The sequence below is a fragment of the Pelodiscus sinensis genome, chromosome 13 (genome assembly GCF_049634645.1).
Source record: "Pelodiscus sinensis isolate JC-2024 chromosome 13, ASM4963464v1, whole genome shotgun sequence".
NCBI classification, from domain to species: domain Eukaryota; kingdom Metazoa; phylum Chordata; order Testudines; family Trionychidae; genus Pelodiscus; species Pelodiscus sinensis.
The window spans coordinates 21,590,647-21,609,742 of NC_134723.1; the positions used below are offsets into that span (position 1 = coordinate 21,590,647).

The following is a 19,096-nucleotide window of genomic DNA, read 5'->3' on the forward strand; positions in this document are numbered from 1 at the left end:
TGCTATAACATGAAATATGAGGCAGAATATAAGTAAAACAGAGCAGGAGACATACAGTTCTCCCCCAACGAGTTGGGTCACAAATGTAATTAACACATTTTTTTAATAAGCGTCATCAGCCTGGAAGCCTTTCCTCTGGAATGGTGACTGAAGCATGAAGGGGCATGGGAATGTTTAGCATATCTGGTACGTAAATACCTTGCAATGCCTGTTCTGACTATCCGATGACATTGTAAATAAGAAGTGGGCAGTATTATTTCCCGTAAATATAAACCAACTTATTTGGCTTAGCAAACAAATAGGACTGAGTAGGCTGGTAGGTACAAAAGTATTACATTGTTTTTGAGTGCAGTTATGTAACAAAAAAAAATCTACATTTGTAAATTGCACTTTTCATAAGACAGAGATTGCACTACAGCTTGTATGAGGTGACCTGACAAATACTATTTCATTTATCATTTTACAGTGCAAATATTTGTAATAAAATAATCTAAAATGAGCACTATGCACTTCGTTTTATATTGTAATTGAAATCAATATATTTGAAAATGTAGAAAAACACCCAAAACATATTTACTGAATTTCAATTGATATGCTCCTATTGTTTAACAGTGCTATTAAAACTGTGCTTAACTCAAAAAATAATCTTTATGAAAAATGAATCTCATGAGTTAACTGCCCTAATTTCTATGTGTTGATTTAAAATGACAATTTTGTTAAAAAAAATAATTGAATGCAGATTTTATTTTTAATATTATTTCTTTCCAGAAAAATTCTGGTTTCCTGACTAGCTCTAGCCATGTCTCATATCCTCTGATCAAACTCTGCTTCTGATCTGAAGGGCAATATGAATCAAACACAGAGCCCCATTCCTCTGCTCAATAAAAAAACACATTAAACACTAACGTTTGAGAGAAGTTCAAAATACTTGTTTGCAACAGATGGAAAGCTCCTTCAGTGTAAAAAGCTTTTGACACTAACAGAAACACATTTGCATCCTATCCTGTGATCCTTAATTACACAAGTAATCCTACTGAAGTCAGTGGAAGAATTAGTGAATAAAGGTAATTCATTTGAGTAAAGTTGCAGGACTAGGTAAGGAGCTAAGGGTCCCGATTCATTGTCCCTTGAAGTAAACAGAAAGAGCCTGATTCACTTCAGTGAGGTTTGAATTAACCCAAAGGAAACTAATTTTCCTCCTTCCACCTGTTGAGAATCCTGCAGGGAAGGTGTGTTAATCAGTGGGGAGAAAATCCTGCTGGTTAATCAGTGGGGAGAAAAACCTGTCTTCTCCTTAACCCTGGGGTGGAGAACCTAAGGCCTCAGGGCCCAATGCAGCCCCTGGCTTGCCTGGATCCAGCCCTTGAGGTTCAGGTCTCCCAAAATTGGGGAGCCTGTGCTGGTGCTCAAGCCCTCCCACCTGGGCCCCTCTAGGCCAGGGGTCCCCAATGCGGTGCCCGCAGGTACCATGGCACCCGCCGGGGCATTTATGTGCACCCACCTACCGCCACCCCGAGGTGCACGGTGCATGCTCAGCCCTACTGTTGGGTGGCCTGGCAGCCCCACATAGCGCCTACCACCCAAAAAGGTTGAGACCACTGCTCTAGGCTCTGGCATGTGAGGGGAATATGAGGAGTGTCTTTCTTCTTCTCAGTGGGGGGCTATGTTCGGGAGGTGTGGTTTTTTTGTTTGGTTGGTTGGATGGTTTTTGCTTCCAACTAGTTTTTCTGAGAGTCAATGTCCCCTGACCCATAAAAGGTTCCCCTTCCCTGCCTTAACATTTGTGCTACCTAAGTAGAATCCTGTTGTTTTCTACTCTCTTAGGGTATGTCTACACTACCCCCCTAGTTAGAACTGGGGGGGGGGTAATGTAGTCATACAGAGTTGCAAATGAAGCCCGGGATTTGAATTTCCCGGGTTTCATTTGCATAAAGCCGGCCGGCGCCATTTTTAAATGCCGGCTAGTTCGGACCCCGTGCCGTGCCGCTACACGCGGCACGGACTAGCTAGTTCGGATTAGGTTTCCTAATCCGAACTAGCTAGTCCGTGCTGCATGTAGGGGCGCGGCACGGGGTCCAAACTAGCCGGCATTTAAACATGGCGCCGGCTGGCTTTATGCAAATGAATCCCGGGAAATTCAAATCCCGAGCTTCATTTGCAACTCCGTATGATTACATTACCCCCCCTAGTTCGAACTAGGGGGGTAGTGTAGACATACCCTTACAAAGTAGATACACAATATATGGAAGTTTGTTTATTCTTTTGATGTGGCAGAGGTTGGATTGCAGATTTTGCCATACTTAAGAAGCCACAGATTAGCTCTGAACTCTCCAAATTACAGTTTTACCAAAAAACCTCAAAAGTCTACTGTTAAAACAAGTTCAAGAGGACAAAAAGGAGAGCAAGCGGAAATGAACAATTTCTTGTCAGAATCTTAGTGTGCTTTTGCATAAGAACCCATATAACAAATCCTTGAAAGTATATGCATGAGGTGAGCTGCATGCATGCACAGGTCCTGGCTTGCACCAACATAGCAACGTGTTTGCATACGAAATTGTGCCTGTGCGTAGCTTTGAAAATGCAGCTCCAATAAATGTAGCAAACTTGTTGCAAGGTTTAATACTTTCAGTAACTTGCTACTTCTTCGGGTTTTCCACGAGTAATTGCATGTTGATGTTCTGGCAACTAACTTTGCTTCCCTTTGTTTGAAATAGTGGAGTTGAATGAGGTTGGCTTCAAGTTTGTAAGGAAATGCATCAATGCAGTGGAGACCAAAGGTAAGATCTCAGCACTGCATTTGGAAACTATTTGCTTTTTTGGCATTTACTTTCTTGAATGGCATTGATTGTGCTGTGATTTCTCTAATATGATAGCAAATGGATCTACAAATCACAGAATTATAGAAATGTAGGGCTATAAGAAACCTTGAAAAGTCATCACATCTGGACCCCTGCGCTGAGGCAAGACCAGAGACCTCCTAGACCATCCTTCAGAGATGTTTGCCTAATCTGTTCTTCCAAACCTCCAGTGAAGAGGATTTCACAGTCTCCTTTGGAAGCCTACTCTAGAGCTTACATACCATTATAGTCAGAAAGTTTTTCCTAATATCAAATCTAAATCTTTCTTGCTGCAGATAAAGACCATTATTTCTTGCCGTACCTTTGGAAGGTATGGAGAACAACTGATCACAGTCCCTTTTGTAACAGCCTTTAACATATTGGAAGATTTTTATCAAATTGCCCCTCACTCTTCTTTTCTCAAGACTAAACATACCTAGTTTTTTTTAACCTTTCCTTATAGGTCATATTTTCTAAACCTTTTATCAAAGACTGATGTCACAAAATTAAGAATGTGCCTACAAAACAAGAGAAACCTTACTCCCCATTAGAACATTTTGCAGAGACAAACTCTAGTCAAGATTGAATTCTCCCTTTCACTGTGCTTTTACTCACTTGTGAATAGAAATTTTCCTTGGGGGCTGATATATCACATGCAGGCCAAGGTTGAATTGGTTAGACAATATTTTGGGCAATTTTGAGTTTGGAGAATATCTTAAAGAATTATTCAGATTTATTTTGTGAGAAGCATACTATGTGGAATGAGATTTTTTTGCAAAGCTTTCTGCAGGATTTTAACCATACAACTCTCTCTAAAATTAATGAGTAATATGATAGATCTTCAATGCTGCTTTGAAAACTCCAGCCAACCATGCTGAATACCCACAAACTGACTTAAAAGCATAGTAGAGTTTGGCAAATAATGAAAAAAAAAACCCTTGCAAATATTAGTCTAGGCTTGAAAAAATGTGCTTTGAATGTAGTCACTATCTTTGACTTTTCTAGCAAACTAGTTAATGATTTTAAAAAAATGTTGAGAGAAGTAAATAGTGGGAATCTCCCAATTTCTGAACTGGGTTCAGTGCTATTCAACATGCTCATAAATGATCTGGAAAAAGGGGTATGCAGTGAGATGGCAAAATTTCCAGATGATACAAATCTGGTCAAGGCACTTAAGTTCAAAGCTGATTACAAAGAGTTGCCAAGGGCTCCCTCAAGGGCTGGGCAACAAAATGGCAGATAAACTTCAATGTTGATAAATGGAAAGTAATGCAAATTGGAGACATTATCCCAAATATGAATATAAAACAAGGGGGTCTAAATTAGCTGTTACCACTCAAGAAAGAGATCTTGGAGTCATTGTGAATCGCTCTTTGAAAACATTTATTCAGTGTGCAGCAGCAGTCAAAAAAAACCAAACCTAATAATATGAAAGGAATCATTAGAAAAAGGATAGATAATAAGACAGATAGTATCATAATGCCACTATATACATCTGTAGTACCACCACACCTTTACTGCTGTGTGCAGTTCTCATCTTCCCATCTCAAAAAAGATATATATTATTATTGGCAAAACTGCACAGAAAACAAACAAAAAAAAAATAATTAGGGCTTCTATATGAAGAAAGATTAAAAAGACTTGCATTGTTCAGTTTGGTAAAGAGATGACTAAGGGCAGAATATGATATAGATCTATAAAGTCATGAGTGATGTGGAGAAAAGGGATAAGGACGTGTTATTTAAACCTTCACATAACACAAGAACCAAAGGTTACCCAATGAAATTAATAAGCAGCAGGTTAAAAATGAATGTAAGAAAGTACTACTTTTTGTAACTCACAGTTAACTTGTGGAACTTCTTGCCAGAAGATCTGTGAACACGTGGGCTGTGTCTACACTGGCATGAATTTCCGGAAATGCTTAAAACAGAATAGTTTTCGTTATAAGTATTTCCGGAAAAGGAGCATCTACATTGACAGGCTGCTTTTCTGGAAAAGCCCTTTTTCCGGAAAAGCGTCCGTGGCCAATGTAGACACGCTTTTCCAGAAAAGAGCTCCGAGCGTCATTTTCGCGATCGGGGCTTTTTTCCGGAAAAGACTACTGGGCTGTCTACACTGGCCCTTTTCCGGAACAGTGTTTCGGAATAAGGACTTATGCCTGAGCGGGAGCAGAATAGTTTTTCCGGAATAGCGGTTGATTTTGTACAGTAGAGCATCGTTGCTTTTCCGGAAATTCAAGGGCCAGTGTAGACAGCTCGCAGCTTATTCCGGAAAAGCATCTGATTTTCCGGAATAAGTGGCCCAGTGTAGACACAGCCCAAAAGTATAACTGAGTTAAAGAAAAAAATTTGATAAGTTCATGGAGGATAGTTCATCAATGGCTATTAGCCAAGATGGTCTAGGATGCAACTCCATGCCTTAGGTGCCCCTAATCATCTGGCTACTAGAAGCTTTGGCTTGACAACAGGGAATGGATAATTCAGTAATTATCCCTGTTATGTTCATTTCCTCTGAAACATCGGGCAGCAGCCCCTGTTGGAAGACAGGATATTTGGTTAGATGAATTAGTACGGTCAGTTTTATGTTTTTAATATTTCCAGAAACAGCAGATTTTAAGCAAATATTGCAGAACTCTCAAAAAGTGAATTTCAGATTAGTGGTTAAGAGTAATCATTTTTAAAATATAATTCTCTCAGTGTCACTGAGCTAGTCAATAGAAATATATTGTGGAGCTAGTCAATAGAAATATATTGTGTGACTTTTGTGTAACTGCTCAGATTTACAATACTGAATATTTACAACCAGTTGTTTGGTTATTGGTTATGGAACAAAAACTGTTTGCAGAAGTTATCTGGTGAATCATTTTGCCTAATAAAGTCCAGATTAATATGATGTGTTCATGAGCGATCTTAAAAAATAGTTTCTTCTGCATTGGTCACTCAGCTCTTCACCTAAGTGCTGTCACTTTGTGGCAGACCTGGAGACAATCTGTGATGTTTTGCAACACTAGATGTCGCTGTTTAACATCTATAATCATGAAAGGACACTAGACTAATTCTTTTCTTCATTCTTTTGCCCAGGGATCACTACTGAGGGAGTGTACCGAACCGTTGGCAGCAATATACAGGTGCAGAAGTTGCTGAATGCTTTCTTTGGTAAGAATAACCAGTTCTTGGATAATTGGACTGTAATTTTTTGTATAGTAAAGCAAGACAAGGGAAATTGGTTTCGACAGTGAAATGAAGCCCTACACGCTGTCAGGTATAGCCTCCCTTCCTTATTGTCCTTCTTGAACAGGCTGCTGCTTTTTTTCCCCCAGCCTTTGTGATGTTATGTTTCCCTTCTTTCTGACTTGCTTCTCCAACCTAGTCACTGATCTCTCCCTTTAAGCTAAAATGTTATCAATGTTATGTGTAAGCGACAAGGAGTCCTGTGGCACCTTATAGACTAACAGATGTATGGGAGCATAAGCTTTCGTGGGCAAAAACCCACTTCATCAGATGCATGTAGTGGAAATTTCCAGAGGCAGGTATAAATATGCAGGCCAGAATAAGGCTATAGATAACCAGGTTAATTAATTCAGGGGTGGGGAGGCCCACTTCTAGCAGCTGATCTGGAGGTGTGAACATCAAGAGAGGAGAAACTGCTTTTGTAGTTGGCTAGCCATTCACAGTCTTTGTTTAATCCTAAATTGATGGTGTCAAATTTGCAGATGAACTGTAGCTCAGCAGTTTCTCTTTGATGTCTGGTCTTGACTTTTTTTTTGCTGCAGGATGGTTACCTTTAAATCTGCTACTGTGTGTCCAGGGAGATTGAAGTGTTCTCCTACAAGTTTTTGTATATTGCCATTCCTAATATCAGATTTGTGTCGGTTTATTCTTTTACAGAGGGACTGTCCAGTTTGGCCAATATATATAGCAGAGGGGCATTGCTGGCACATGATGGCATATATTGCATTGGTAGATGTGCAGGTGAATGAAGCAGTGATGGTGTAGCTGATATGGTTAGGTCCTGTGATGGTGTCACTGGTGTAGATATGAGAGCAGAGTTGGTACTGAGGTTTGTTGCAGGGATTGGTTCCTGAGTTAGTTACTGTGGTGCGGTGTATAGTTGCTGGTGAGAATGTTATGTATAGTTTCAAACTAAGAAACGGGTTGTCAAGATAACAGTGACATGGAAGTGGAGTATTTTGTGCAGCATGTGATGACCCTATAGAATGAAAGTGGACCCCAAAACAGAGATGTCATTGCTAGTTGTCAAACAGATTCCCTTCCCCCATAGATGAGATGGCCTGATTTTTCATTTATATGAAGGTCCCTTTACTCCTCCTTGGCTGTGTAAATGGGCCTTAGAGTTAACGAAAACTAGATCTAAGGGCTGAGTTCTTCCTTGTTTACATCTGTTTTGTACCAGTGTAATTCCACAAGAATTGCTCCCAATCTGCACCATGTGAGAAAAGAATTTGGCCTTAAGTGTGATAATTTTTGCTGCTTCTCTAGCTTTTGTTGTATACAGAGCACTGCACAGTGTAATTTCCATTCATAAGATTCCTATATTGCCAACTTTTAGGGGCATTTACAATAAAAGAGCTGCTAATCGATTGTTAGCACAAACAAAATAACTGCACTCCACCCCTAAACATCCTCCACATTCTCAGACAAATCTGGATAAATAGAATTCTGTGAAAAAGTCAACAATACTGAGCTGTGTTGGGCCAAATTAGGGAATGCATTCCAGAGTCATGGACTCTACTCTGAAACTATCCTGCTCCCAGATCTTGATGTACAAACTGGTCAGTTCAAGCATTGTAGGGCAGAGGTGTAACTGTAAGATAGCTAAGATCCAGATCACTCTGGATGGCTTGTCTGGTGGAAAAGACTCAATAAAACTGGAACATCGGACAAGCATATAAGTCTATGACTGCTGCCTCCGAGTACGTAGTGTAAATGCACTATTCAAAGGCTGCTATTTCTTTTATTGTCATTATGAATTTTTATTAAAACAGTGGACTGTTTGTTATTTCCTCACATGGCTGTTCTGGATTTCCATACAGTTGGAACATATGATATATTTAGTCACACTTTCCTGATTTATTAGGTAGGATGAAGCTTTTAAATATCTCATGTTTTCCAGCATCCTAATAAATAGTTCAGTGACTTTTCCATTCCAGACTCCAGTGGTGGTTTCTCGTTTGTAAATTTACTTTGCTTTGGTTGACCTCTTTGTCATCACTACTTGTACAGAAATCTTCATTTTGGTCAGAGTGGAAAATCCAGCAGCAATAAGTAATAATATCTAAGAATGGTTAGCCATTTGGATCTTTTGTCCAGCCATGTGTCTCCTTTAATATAAATAATGTAACTCATATTCCCTGCCCTGCCTTCCCCAAAACCAAACCCCTAATCTTACAGTGCCACAAAAATGTTGTAGTTGTCCAATTAATCTGGCTGTGAGAAGTGCACCTTAGTCCTCTGCTCTTCATTACCCTCCATGTTTCTGCCTACATGTAAATTCCATGCAGAGAAACTTTTCAGGGAAGCCTTCAGGGCAAGTAACTAGGGGTAATGGTGTGAAACTGAGCAAATGAAATTTGAAGTGGAACATCAGGAAGTTTACCATAACACTTGGGTTTGATAGAATGTTTAGTTTTTGAGAACTTAAGCAAGAGAGCTTCCACCACTTTCCATGAGAGAATCGACCACAAAGTTGTGGAGAATGCACACTAAAAAACAATCCTTTGTTGGCTGGTGGAATGGACCTAGAATGCAATAATTAGGGCTTTTCCACCTTTGGTCTTGGAGATACTTAATATAAGTGATTCTCTTTCTTTGTTGTGTGATAGCTTTGACCATTCAAATACCACATTCTTATCCTTTTGCCTCCTTACTCTCTAAGGGTATGTCTACACTACCACCCTAGTTCGAACTAGCGGGGTAATGTAGGCATACCGCACTTACAAATGAAGCCCGGGATTTGAATTTCCCGGGCTTCATTTGCGTAAGCCGGCCGGCGCCATTTTTAAATGCCGGCTTGTTCGAACCCCGTGCCGCGCGGCTACACGCGGCACGGGCTAGATAGTGCGGAATGGCTTGCTAGTTCGAACTATCTGTACGCCTCGTTCCACGAGGCGTACAGATAGTTCGAACTAGCAAGCCATTCCGCACTATCTAGCCCGTGCCGCGTGTAGTCGCGCGGCACGGGGTTCGAACAAGCCGGCATTTAAAAATGGCGCCGGCCGGCTTACGCAAATGAAGCCCGGGAAATTCAAATCCCGGGCTTCATTTGTAAGTGCGGTATGCCTACATTACCCCGCTAGTTCGAACTAGCGAGGTAGTGTAGACATACCCTACGGATATGTCTACACAGCAAAGTTATTTCGAAATAGCTTTCCTAGCGTCTATACAGCCAAACTGCTATTTCAAAATTTATTCAAAATAGCGGAGGGCTTATTTCAAATTTGGTAAACCTCATTCTACGAGGAATAACGCCAAATTCGAAATAGCTAAATCAAAATAAGCGCTGTATAGATGCTTATTTTGAAATAGGGAGCCTCTAGCCCTTCCCAGGGTGCCTTGGTGGCCACTCTGGGCCAAACCAAGAAAACTCCTCTCCTCCCTCCCCTGTCCCGTCCCCTCTCCCACCCCTAGCCCTGGAGCCCTTAAAGGGGTAGAGTCTGTTTGGTCACAGGGCCTGTGCCAGCTCCAGGCCTGCCAGCCCAGAGCCTGCAGGAGCTGCCCAGACCCAGGTCCCAGCATGAGCCAGCCAGGCAGTGCCAGCCAGCCCTCCACCACTCTCCAGGAGCAGTCTGGCAGCTCCCAGGAGCCTGCCAGGAGCCGGAAAAGGCGGGCGCCTGCCTGGTCCAGTGCAGAGATCATGGACCTCATTGAGGTTTGGGGGGAATCCTCCAGCATCCATGACCTCCGCACTAGACACAGGAACGCGGCTGTCTGCAGGCGGATGACTGACAGCCTGGCCACCAAAGGCCACATGCGCAACCAGGAGCAGGTGTGCATGAAGATAAAGGAGCTGAGGCAGGTCTATGCCAGGGCCACAGGGGGCAGCTCCCAACCAGGAGCAGGAGCAGACCCCTTACCCTATTTCAACGCTTTGGACTGTATCCTGGGGGGCTGGATGGTCCGTGCCCCCCTAGGAGGTCATTGACCCTGGGGCAGAGGGCCCTGACCAGGGCACGGAGGAGGAGCAGGAGGAGGAGCAGGAGGAGGAGGAGGACGACGGCCAGGAGTTGCAGGAGCCTAGAGGGAGCATGCCACTCACTCAGGACCCCTGAGCCATCACAGCAGTCATGTCACCACTGTCTTCCGAAGCCGGCGAGGCCTCGACATGTGAGTGCCACCACTGTCCCCTTATGTGGGGCGGGGGGGGAGAGGGAACCCAGGGACCACGTGTGTGGGCCTTGCTGACCACGGATCACGCAGCAACCTGTGCATGTGCTGCGCCAGCTGGGGCATGTGGCCCCAGCTGGCTGCCACACAGGGACCCTGGCCTGTTACCCACACACATGTATGTATGAAGGCACATGACATGCTCCTGACCCCGGGGAGGGACACTGCACAATGCCCTCCCTCCAGAAGCCTCCTCTACGCAGAGGCAGGGCACATCTCCTCTCCCTTCCTCCCCTCCCCCCCCCCCACTATATACAGCACAGGGGCATGGGTGCTGTCCTGGGCCAGCTCACACTCCCGGGGATAGTAGGACATGATGGTGTGGAGATCTGCCATCCTCGCCTTGCAGAGGGGGGCTGGGCTTCACCCACTGTGCCCCCAGGGAGAACCTACCACTTTTCTTGTTTCTCCACGGCCACACCAGCTGTGAGTGAAGGGCGCACCATCCCACCCAGGACATCCTCCTGCGCCCGGGCCAGCAGGCTCACCCGGAATCAGGAGGGGTACCAGCGGCAGCACTTGGGGTTACTGCGAAGGCAGGTCCGCAGGCAGGAGCACTGGGTGCATGAAGACCTGCAGCTGCGGTGGGGGAGCTTGTGGGAGCTGCTTGACCAGGGCTGTGCCATCCACGACCACCTGCAGACCTTGGTGCAGAGATTGGTGCCTGCTGCCGCTCCATCCCCTGTGGCCATCCCAGCTATCGCTCCTCCTCCCACTCCTGCTCCCCCTCTCACTTCTTCCTCCCCACTCCCATCTGCCCAACCCTCCATACCCACTTCCCTCCTTCCCCCCCCGGGGATGTCGAGGCCCCCGCACCTGCAGTGCTGGAAGACAGGAGGGCCGGCAAGACCCCCAACCCTGAGTTTCTCCTCCCCCTTCCTCCCTTTGCCTCCCCCTTCCAGCTCCCTCCTCCCAGTTTCCCCCTTTCCTCTCCCACCCTCATTCCAGCCCCCACCCACCATCCCAGTTATGCTCAATAAAGAGAGTTTGTTTTTGGCAACACATATATGTTTTTATTTGACATCGGGAAGGGGGGTTAGGGAGGGGAAAGTGGAAGGACGTGAGGGTGGAATAAGGCACAAGGCTGCAGTGGGGCACCCCAGGGAGACTTCACTCCTCCTCCATCAGGAAGCTCTCCCTCAGGACCTCCCGGATACTGACAGCCCCCCAATGGGTCTCCTGGCTGGCAGCTGTGCGGGGCTGTGCATACAGGCCAGCCAAGTGGTTGGCCTTTGCCATCCAGGCTGGCAGGAAAGCCTCCCCCTGCCGCTCACACAAAATGTGCAGTACACAGCACGCTGCCACCACGTGCAGAATATTCCACTTGGAGAGGTCCAGGCAGGTGAGGAGGCATCTAAATCGGGCCTTCAGCCGACCAAGGGCACCCTCTACCATGATGAGGGCCCTGCTGTGCCTGGCATTAAAGGCCTGTTGGAAGGGGTTGAAGTGTCCCGTATAGGGCTTCATGAGCAAGGGCTGTAGGAGGTAGGCCGCATCCCCCACCAGGCGCACAGGCATGTCCACGTTCCCCGACCCTGATGTGGCGGTCGGGGAAGAAGGTCCTGGCATGCAGCCTTTGGCACATGGAGGAGTTGCGGTAAGCCCGCGTGTCGTGTGCTTTGCCGGACCAGCCCAGCCCGCATTTATGTCCACAAACTGGCCCAAGCAGTCAGACACAGCTTGTAGGATGATGGAAAAGTATCCCTTCTGGTTGATGTACAGGGAGGCCTCGTGTTCCGGGGCTCAGATGGGGATGTGCGTCCGTCGATTGCCCCTCCACACACAATTGGGGAAGCCCAGGGCGATCACCGCGTCCAAATCAGTGAGGTGGATGACTCTGCAGAGCAGCACTCTATTGATGGCCTTGACCCACCTGCAGAGGGAGACACAAAACCGAGAGTCACTGGGGTGCCAGGGTGGCTGAAAGTGCTCCTTCCCCGCCACTGCCCCACACCCCCACTCCTCAGGAGCAACCCCCCTGCAATCCTGGCCACCACAGGCAGTCCGTAGTGTGGATGGGATAGAACAAACCCTCTCTGGGAGGGGATTTGTACCACCTCCCTCCCCCCTTTTCCCTAGGGCAGCCTATCCCCTCGTCGCACCCGTCCCCCCTTCCTGGCACAGTGGCTGGAGATTGCCATACCTGCATGAGCACTGCTCCGATGGTGGATCTCCCCACGCCGAACTGGTTCACCACAGATCTGTAGCTATCAGGCGTGGAGAGCTTCCAGAGGGCGATGTGTAGCCGCGTGGCACGGGGTTCGAACTAGCCGGCATTTAAAAATGGCGCTGGCCAGCTTCATGCAAATGAAGCCCGGGAAATTCAAATCCCGGGCTTCATTTGCAATTGCGGATGACTACATTACCCCCGCTAGTTTGAACTAGCGGGGTAGTGTAGACATACCCTCAGAGAACTCGAGGAAGGTGTCTTTCTTCATCCTGAAGTTCTGGGTCCATTGTTGGTCTCCCCAGCGCTCCAGGACGATGTGGTCCCACCAATCGCTGCTGGTGTCCAGATGTGGCGGGACACGCTGGCGTCCGGGCGCTGATTCTGCTCCTCCACGGCCCCTAGGGGGGTCCGGAAGAGGACCTGGAGGTTGGGCTGTAGCAGACGCTGCCAGGCAGTCTCCAGCAATTGCAGCCAGGCTTGCAGCAAGACATCCAAAATGAGCTCCAGAGTGCCTAGGGGCAGCTCTGGTTCCATGGTGCTGTGTACTGTGGTTTCCCAAGTCAGGGCAACTAAAGTACGTAGAGACAAAAATGCTTTACTGTCCCTCAGTGAGGTAGGCAAGCAAGCAGGGAAAGCTGAGAACCGGCTGTCGGGGGGGGACGGGGGGACGGTCCCTTTAAGCATAAGCCTCAGATAGCTTCAGGCAGCAGCCACACAAAGCAACTACTGACCTGATGCCCTGCTGGAACCAGTTTCAGCTGGCTTTAAATGCAATTCAGCGTCCAATCAGTGTGGACGTGCTATTTTGAAATAGCAAAACACTATTTTGAAATGTATTTTGTGTGTAGATGCGTTATTTCAAAATAACTTATTTCAAATTAACTATTTCGAAATAAGATATTTCGAAATAATGCTGTAGTGTAGACATACCCTAATTTTCTGTATATCATCTTCCAGCTCAATTCAAGGCACAAGATAACTAATCCATATTAGCTATTCCACTGCAGTTTTATGACAAGGTATACTAGGCGAGTTCACCAGGGTTGGAAGGTTTAAGGCTGGCCTTACTTTACCTGTCAGTTCTTATCTCCCTTTAGGACTTTACTGTACAATCAGTGTTGTAGGTTAGCTGTCTCATTGTAAAAAAACAACCCCCCCCCCCTTTGTTAGCAAAGATAAAGCCTCAGTGCTGATACCGTCACTATGCTTTACTTGTCCAAGGGGAACCACAGGTGTCTTATGCACAGTGCGCTATCTTCCTCTGCTGCTAGAGGATATCTTACCTGCAAACATTTTGTTGTTAATTTTTAAAAATCAGGTTTTGTTTGAAAGCTAAACTAAGCTAATTTATTTTGTATTATTTACCACTTTTTTTTTTCTCTCTTCAAGATCCCAAATGCCCAGGGGATGTAGATCTCCAGAACAGCGACTGGGACATGAAGACAATTACCAGTTCATTGAAATTCTACCTTAGGTAATCCTTCAAGACCATTGTCTTATTTTTGAGGTTCCCAGGCAGGGATGAAACTCTTTGGGGGACGAATGTGTCTTCTCTTTGGAAACGTGTCTGCTATAAAACCTTCACATGCATTTAGAGAAGCTATGTAAATCAAAGAGGCTAGGATGGAGTGCCAGTAGGGCAGTCTCAAGAATCCATGGGAATTGGAGTGGAAAATATGACTTTCCTTTCTATTCTTCTTCCAATGTAATTGAGAACAGAGTCGGAGCTGCTTCTCTGTTCTTTGAGGATTTCAGTGTTGTTTCTGTTTGTTTCAGGAATCTAGCTGAACCCGTCATGACATACAAACTCCATAAAGAGCTGGTCTCAGCTGCTAGTAAGTGCCAACAGCTTCATTACTGATTTAGGCCCCATGCCCCTCTCCTGTATAAGAATGTAATTTATCTTTGTATTGCTCCACTAGTGCAACATACTGCTGAGTATGTGTCACATGTGGAGTTCCAGTTCAAGTGAGACATTGTAGACAGGTTACAGATCCCTGATGACAAGCAACGTGGCCTTGCACTGTATGGGATCCAACAGAGGCTGTTGTCATTGCAGCCAGCCATCTCCATCTGAGACTGGGTAGAGAAAGAAAATCTGATAATTCACTTACTGGGTTGCTAAATCATAAGAAAGTCTCTGTGCCTCAATGAATGGCAGCTTAGAGTTCAGTACTGCCACAGGATTGGAGGGTACTCAACATTTGTAGGATCATGTCCCTTATTCATTTTACTATATGTGGGCTATATCCACACTGGGAATAAATTGGAAAAGCCTCATTAGACCTATGCAGATTTATACCAGGTGAGGTTCTGGCCCATTGTACTTATAATAGAGCCTCACTCCTGCTTCTGATTTCTTAGTTTGTTTGAAATCCATTTCTTCCCCATCATTCAGGCCTATCCATGGATGTGGATATCTGCAGTTCATTTTTGCATTGCAGATGAGGATGCAGATACATGTTTTGTTTCAAGAATCCTGCAAAATTGTGTATATCCGTTTTGTATTTGCATGTATCTTCAGCCGCAGATGTGGATATGGATTTCTGTGGCTCTTTTTTGCAAATACAGATGCAGACCCAAAAATTTTTATCTGTGCAGGGCTCTACCTGTGTGCCTGGGTTAGGTTCCCTTCAGAGACACTAATGGTGGGTGATGGAGTAAGGGGATCTTTTAAAATATTTATTGTTTGTCTTCATAATATGTATAAAAAGTGAATTGGCCCAGTTGTGCAAGCAGGATCATTTCCCAACAGTTTTTTTTTTCCAATTGTAAATAGAGATATGATGTGACAGCCCCAATGGCCATGCAGTGTCTCAAATGTCCCTCTTTGGCACTGAAGTTTGTCCTGGAATGATGAACCCATAATACTTTAAAGTATGCAAAATGCATTTTTCTGATGGAGCGCTTAGTGCTAAGTATCAGGCCAAACTGACAAAGGTCAGTCAAGTAGCGCAAGTATGTTAACAGGGCATATTCTGAGCTCACACACATTTAAAACTGGGCTCTTCATCAGTCCTGCTAAAATATCTCTCTGAAATGATCTTTAATAATGTTAAAGTAGCTGCACCCTAATAATTACATCTAGCATACTTGCAGAGATAGGGAGTGTGTGCATGCAGTTACTTTACCAACTTTCCTCATGAAAGAGAAGATGGTGTTTAAAGTCTACTATTTCTGGGGAAAAACATTGCTGGCTCAACCCTGAGGTGGTGAGCACCTGCAGCTCCATGGAACTGCAGCTTGGCACCTCCTTGGCTTTAGCCCTTAGAAAGTTAATAATGCTCCTTGTTCTGCTAAAGAAAAATTCTCCTCCTCCAGATGACTGTGCTCAAACTCAAGAGTTACTAAATTTCTGTCTTATTGTACCAATTACAGCTGGGTGGATGGAAATATTAACCCTTCCTTCAAAAAGTTCACCTTGTCTGTGAGCTTTTCCAGCTTTAATGCTCATGCACTGTTCTGCACGTATGGTGCATGTTGTTGTTCCAGACAGGTTTGTGCCTCTTGAAGACTGCATGTTTTTTGCATCAGGGACTCTTATTAATCCGGTACATTTTACCCAAAGGTACAGTACTCAGTACCTATGCTGCTAACAGCCTCACCAGAGGGGACTGAAATGTTCGCTTGGCCCTGGAATTGCTTTTGCTAGATCTGGGTTGAGGTACGTCTGGTCAGTGTGCGAGGGAAGCAGCTGCTCTTGCTGGGTCAGTTCTGTACAGGCAGCACATTTCAGCAGCACTCGATTCAGTTGAAAAATCCTACTCTGAGCCCCTTTTGACTTGAATTTTCTCTTCTCTTCACTTCATTTCTCAGGATAACCTTGCTGCTGTGTAATCTCACTCCTTCCAGGTTACTCTTCTCTGGTTTTAGCAGGCTACCCCCACACCTGAGCAAATAACACAGATTTTTTTTTTTCAAGCAGTAGGCAAAAAACTCTTTTCTTGTTTCTTTCCAGAGTCTGAAAATCTGGATTACAGGCTGGGAGCCATTCACTCTCTGGTTTATAAACTACCTGAGAAGAATAGAGAGATGTTGGAACTCCTCATACGACACCTGGTGAAGTAAGCAAAATTCAGTAACTATTCCTCTTAAAACAATGAGGGAGAAAAAGGGAGTTGGAGAAGCCAGCTTGTTTCTCTGACAGATTAATTAAGCCTCAATAACTATTTTACAGCTGGGAATTTACTGCCCAAATTATCCCTTCCCTGGTACCTCCTTTATGTAATTGATGTTCCTCTGTCTACCTGCGACTTCCAACCAGAGGCTACTTCATGAGAAGCACCTAGCAGAGAATAATTTTTATATGACGATATGGTCTAGCAGACCAGAGCTGTAAGCCTAGTGTCTGGCCAGCCCAATTAGCAACCGCATTCTGTCTGGAATTCTGGAGTAGTTTTAAGACCCCTGTTTCCTAGAACTGGAAGTTAAGCACACACTGGATGTGCTTCTCATACTAAGTATTCAAAGTGCTTTGTCCTTTGAGGAGCATTGGTGCTAGACACTTTAGCCTTCTAGCCCTCCGTAATCCTTTTTAGGAGCTGATTTCTCTGAGATGCTGGATACCTGTGGCTCTGTTCAGGATGGCCAACAGACTTGCCAGGCCCCTAGACAAGGGTGGGGGGCTTGGAGTTGGGTGAAAAAGGTGGGGCTGAGGCTAGCCTCCCCTAGCCAGCTCTGGAGTGCACTACATGGAGTGCGCTGCCTAGGGCTCTGGCAGCGAATTAAAGAACCCATGAATCTGGCCACCACTGCTGCCTGAGTAGCAGTAGCAGCTGGGAGCCCCAGGTCCTTTTAAATTGCCAGGCTCCAGGACAGCTGCCCTCTTGGCTTTCCCTTTCCCCCCATTGGTGGCCCTCTCTGTCTCGATCCATGAGTATGAAGGCACTTGAATTGCTTTGGGAAGAGGATTTGTCTTCCCGCCCTCCTTTCACAGTGAACGTGAGGATGCAAGGTGCAGAACCTACTATTCCCATCCCACATGGGAGTTATGTAGAGAGTCGCCTCCTGGCGGGTGCTTATTGTGCCAGCCATGCAGAAGCTCAAGGGAGGGAAGATGCTGGAGTTCTGGTCAGTAACAGATATGGTCTGGAGAGGGACTGGCCTCCAGATTGAAAGGAAGTACTTTGGCCAAACTGGAAGAGTCCCTTCCAAAATGTGACATTATACAACTGATTTGGGTTGGTAAAACCACACTGTGCAGGGATTTATTTTACAGCCCCAAAGGGAGATTTGGACCTTGGCACCATTTGGTCTTAACCTTTCTATTTCAGGAGCAAGCAGCCTGAATGCACAGTCCTGGTATGGACTTGTCACTAGCTGTTGGCAGACATGACATTTTTTAAAAGCCGCTGCATAAGGGGCAAGGTTTCCCTCTTTTTAGGCATCGTTTATAGTCAGACTGAACCCATTATGGGTCTTTTGTTGCCTACACTGAGTTTTGCTCTGATGGCCTATTCCCCACCTAGTCTATGCTGGCAGAAATTCCATCAATGCCAATAGGAGACAGAAGTAAAATTCAGAGCTCTGCATCAGAATTTCTCTGCTCCCAGCCCCTCTAAGTTCAGACTCCAATTCTATATCCAGATACTTTGTAGACTCTTTCTTGCTTCTCTTATAAATCATTCCACAGTTGGTGCTCTTCAATGGGGCTGCTTGTGGCACTGAAATCTAAACAGAGTTACATAAATAGCACTGTTTCCTGAAAGCCATAACAGAAAAATGACACCATAGAGATCTCTCTGAAATCTTCCCAAGATTCCATCCTTATACTTCTTTGGGAAAAAAATCTCAATGCATATCTTGGTGAAATAAATCATTCCAAAATAAATGGTTCACTTAACATGCATGTGTCACAGACAGCTAATGATTCCTGGGTAGTGATCCTCCTAAAAGAAGAGCCAGAAGTTTGAAGGGATCGAATAACAATGCCAGGACATCACATCCTCAGGCTTTCTGCAATGCCAAAGAATGTGCTTGTCATAGCCAGATCTATGTTTTATGACCAGCTTCATGGGCACTGGAAAACAAGTTCTGCTTTAGCAATATGGAGGAAATTAAATTAATTAATCTTGAAGTTTTTAAATGGTCTTTCCCATTGTCCCCTAATCTCTTTTTCTTTTCTTTTCTTCCATCCATGCCAACAGCGTGTGTGGACACAGCAGAGAGAATCTGATGTCCCCATCCAACATGGGGGTTATATTTGGCCCCACCCTTATGCGGGCACAGGAGGACACAGTAGCAGCAATGATGAATATCAAGTTCCAGAACATTGTCGTTGAGATCCTCATCGAGCACTTCGATAAGGTATGGAGCCAGTACTTAAGAGCTTGCCTCAAAAACTTACCACTGCTCCATCATTGTGCCCTGGTGGATCATTTTGCTGTATGGTCTAAAACACTGGTTTCTTTTCTGGATTCCCCTTATGGTTTTAATTGCACTAGTCTGAGATGCACAAAGTGGAAGCCAAAGCCGTAACAGTGAGATGTTTAGTGGATTTTATCCACAAAAGCGTACGATAGTATATATTTTTGTTAGTCTCTAAGGGTGCGTCTACACAGCAGGGCTTGACTTGAAATAAGCTACACACATTGAGCTACGTCAATTGCATAGCTTATTTCGAGTTTTGGTGCGGTCTACACAGCACTTATTTCAAAACAGAGCACTCTTCCTCAGACTTCCCTTAC

At 45.1% G+C, this 19,096-nt stretch overlaps 1 protein-coding gene across 4 annotated transcripts in view; it reads left to right on the forward strand.

Moving 5' to 3' along the window:
- OPHN1 (oligophrenin 1) overlaps positions 1-19,096 on the forward strand; it is a 138,664-nt gene that overhangs the window by 99,742 nt on the left and 19,826 nt on the right. For all 4 annotated transcript variants that reach the window (XM_025185727.2, XM_075940818.1, XM_025185726.2 and 1 more), the window contains 6 exons: positions 2,715-2,777; positions 5,918-5,992; positions 13,800-13,884; positions 14,187-14,245; positions 16,369-16,474; positions 18,557-18,716. In XM_025185727.2, coding sequence (XP_025041512.2) covers positions 2,715-2,777; positions 5,918-5,992; positions 13,800-13,884; positions 14,187-14,245; positions 16,369-16,474; positions 18,557-18,716 — 548 coding nt within the window. The remainder of the gene's footprint in view (positions 1-2,714; positions 2,778-5,917; positions 5,993-13,799; positions 13,885-14,186; positions 14,246-16,368; positions 16,475-18,556; positions 18,717-19,096) is intronic.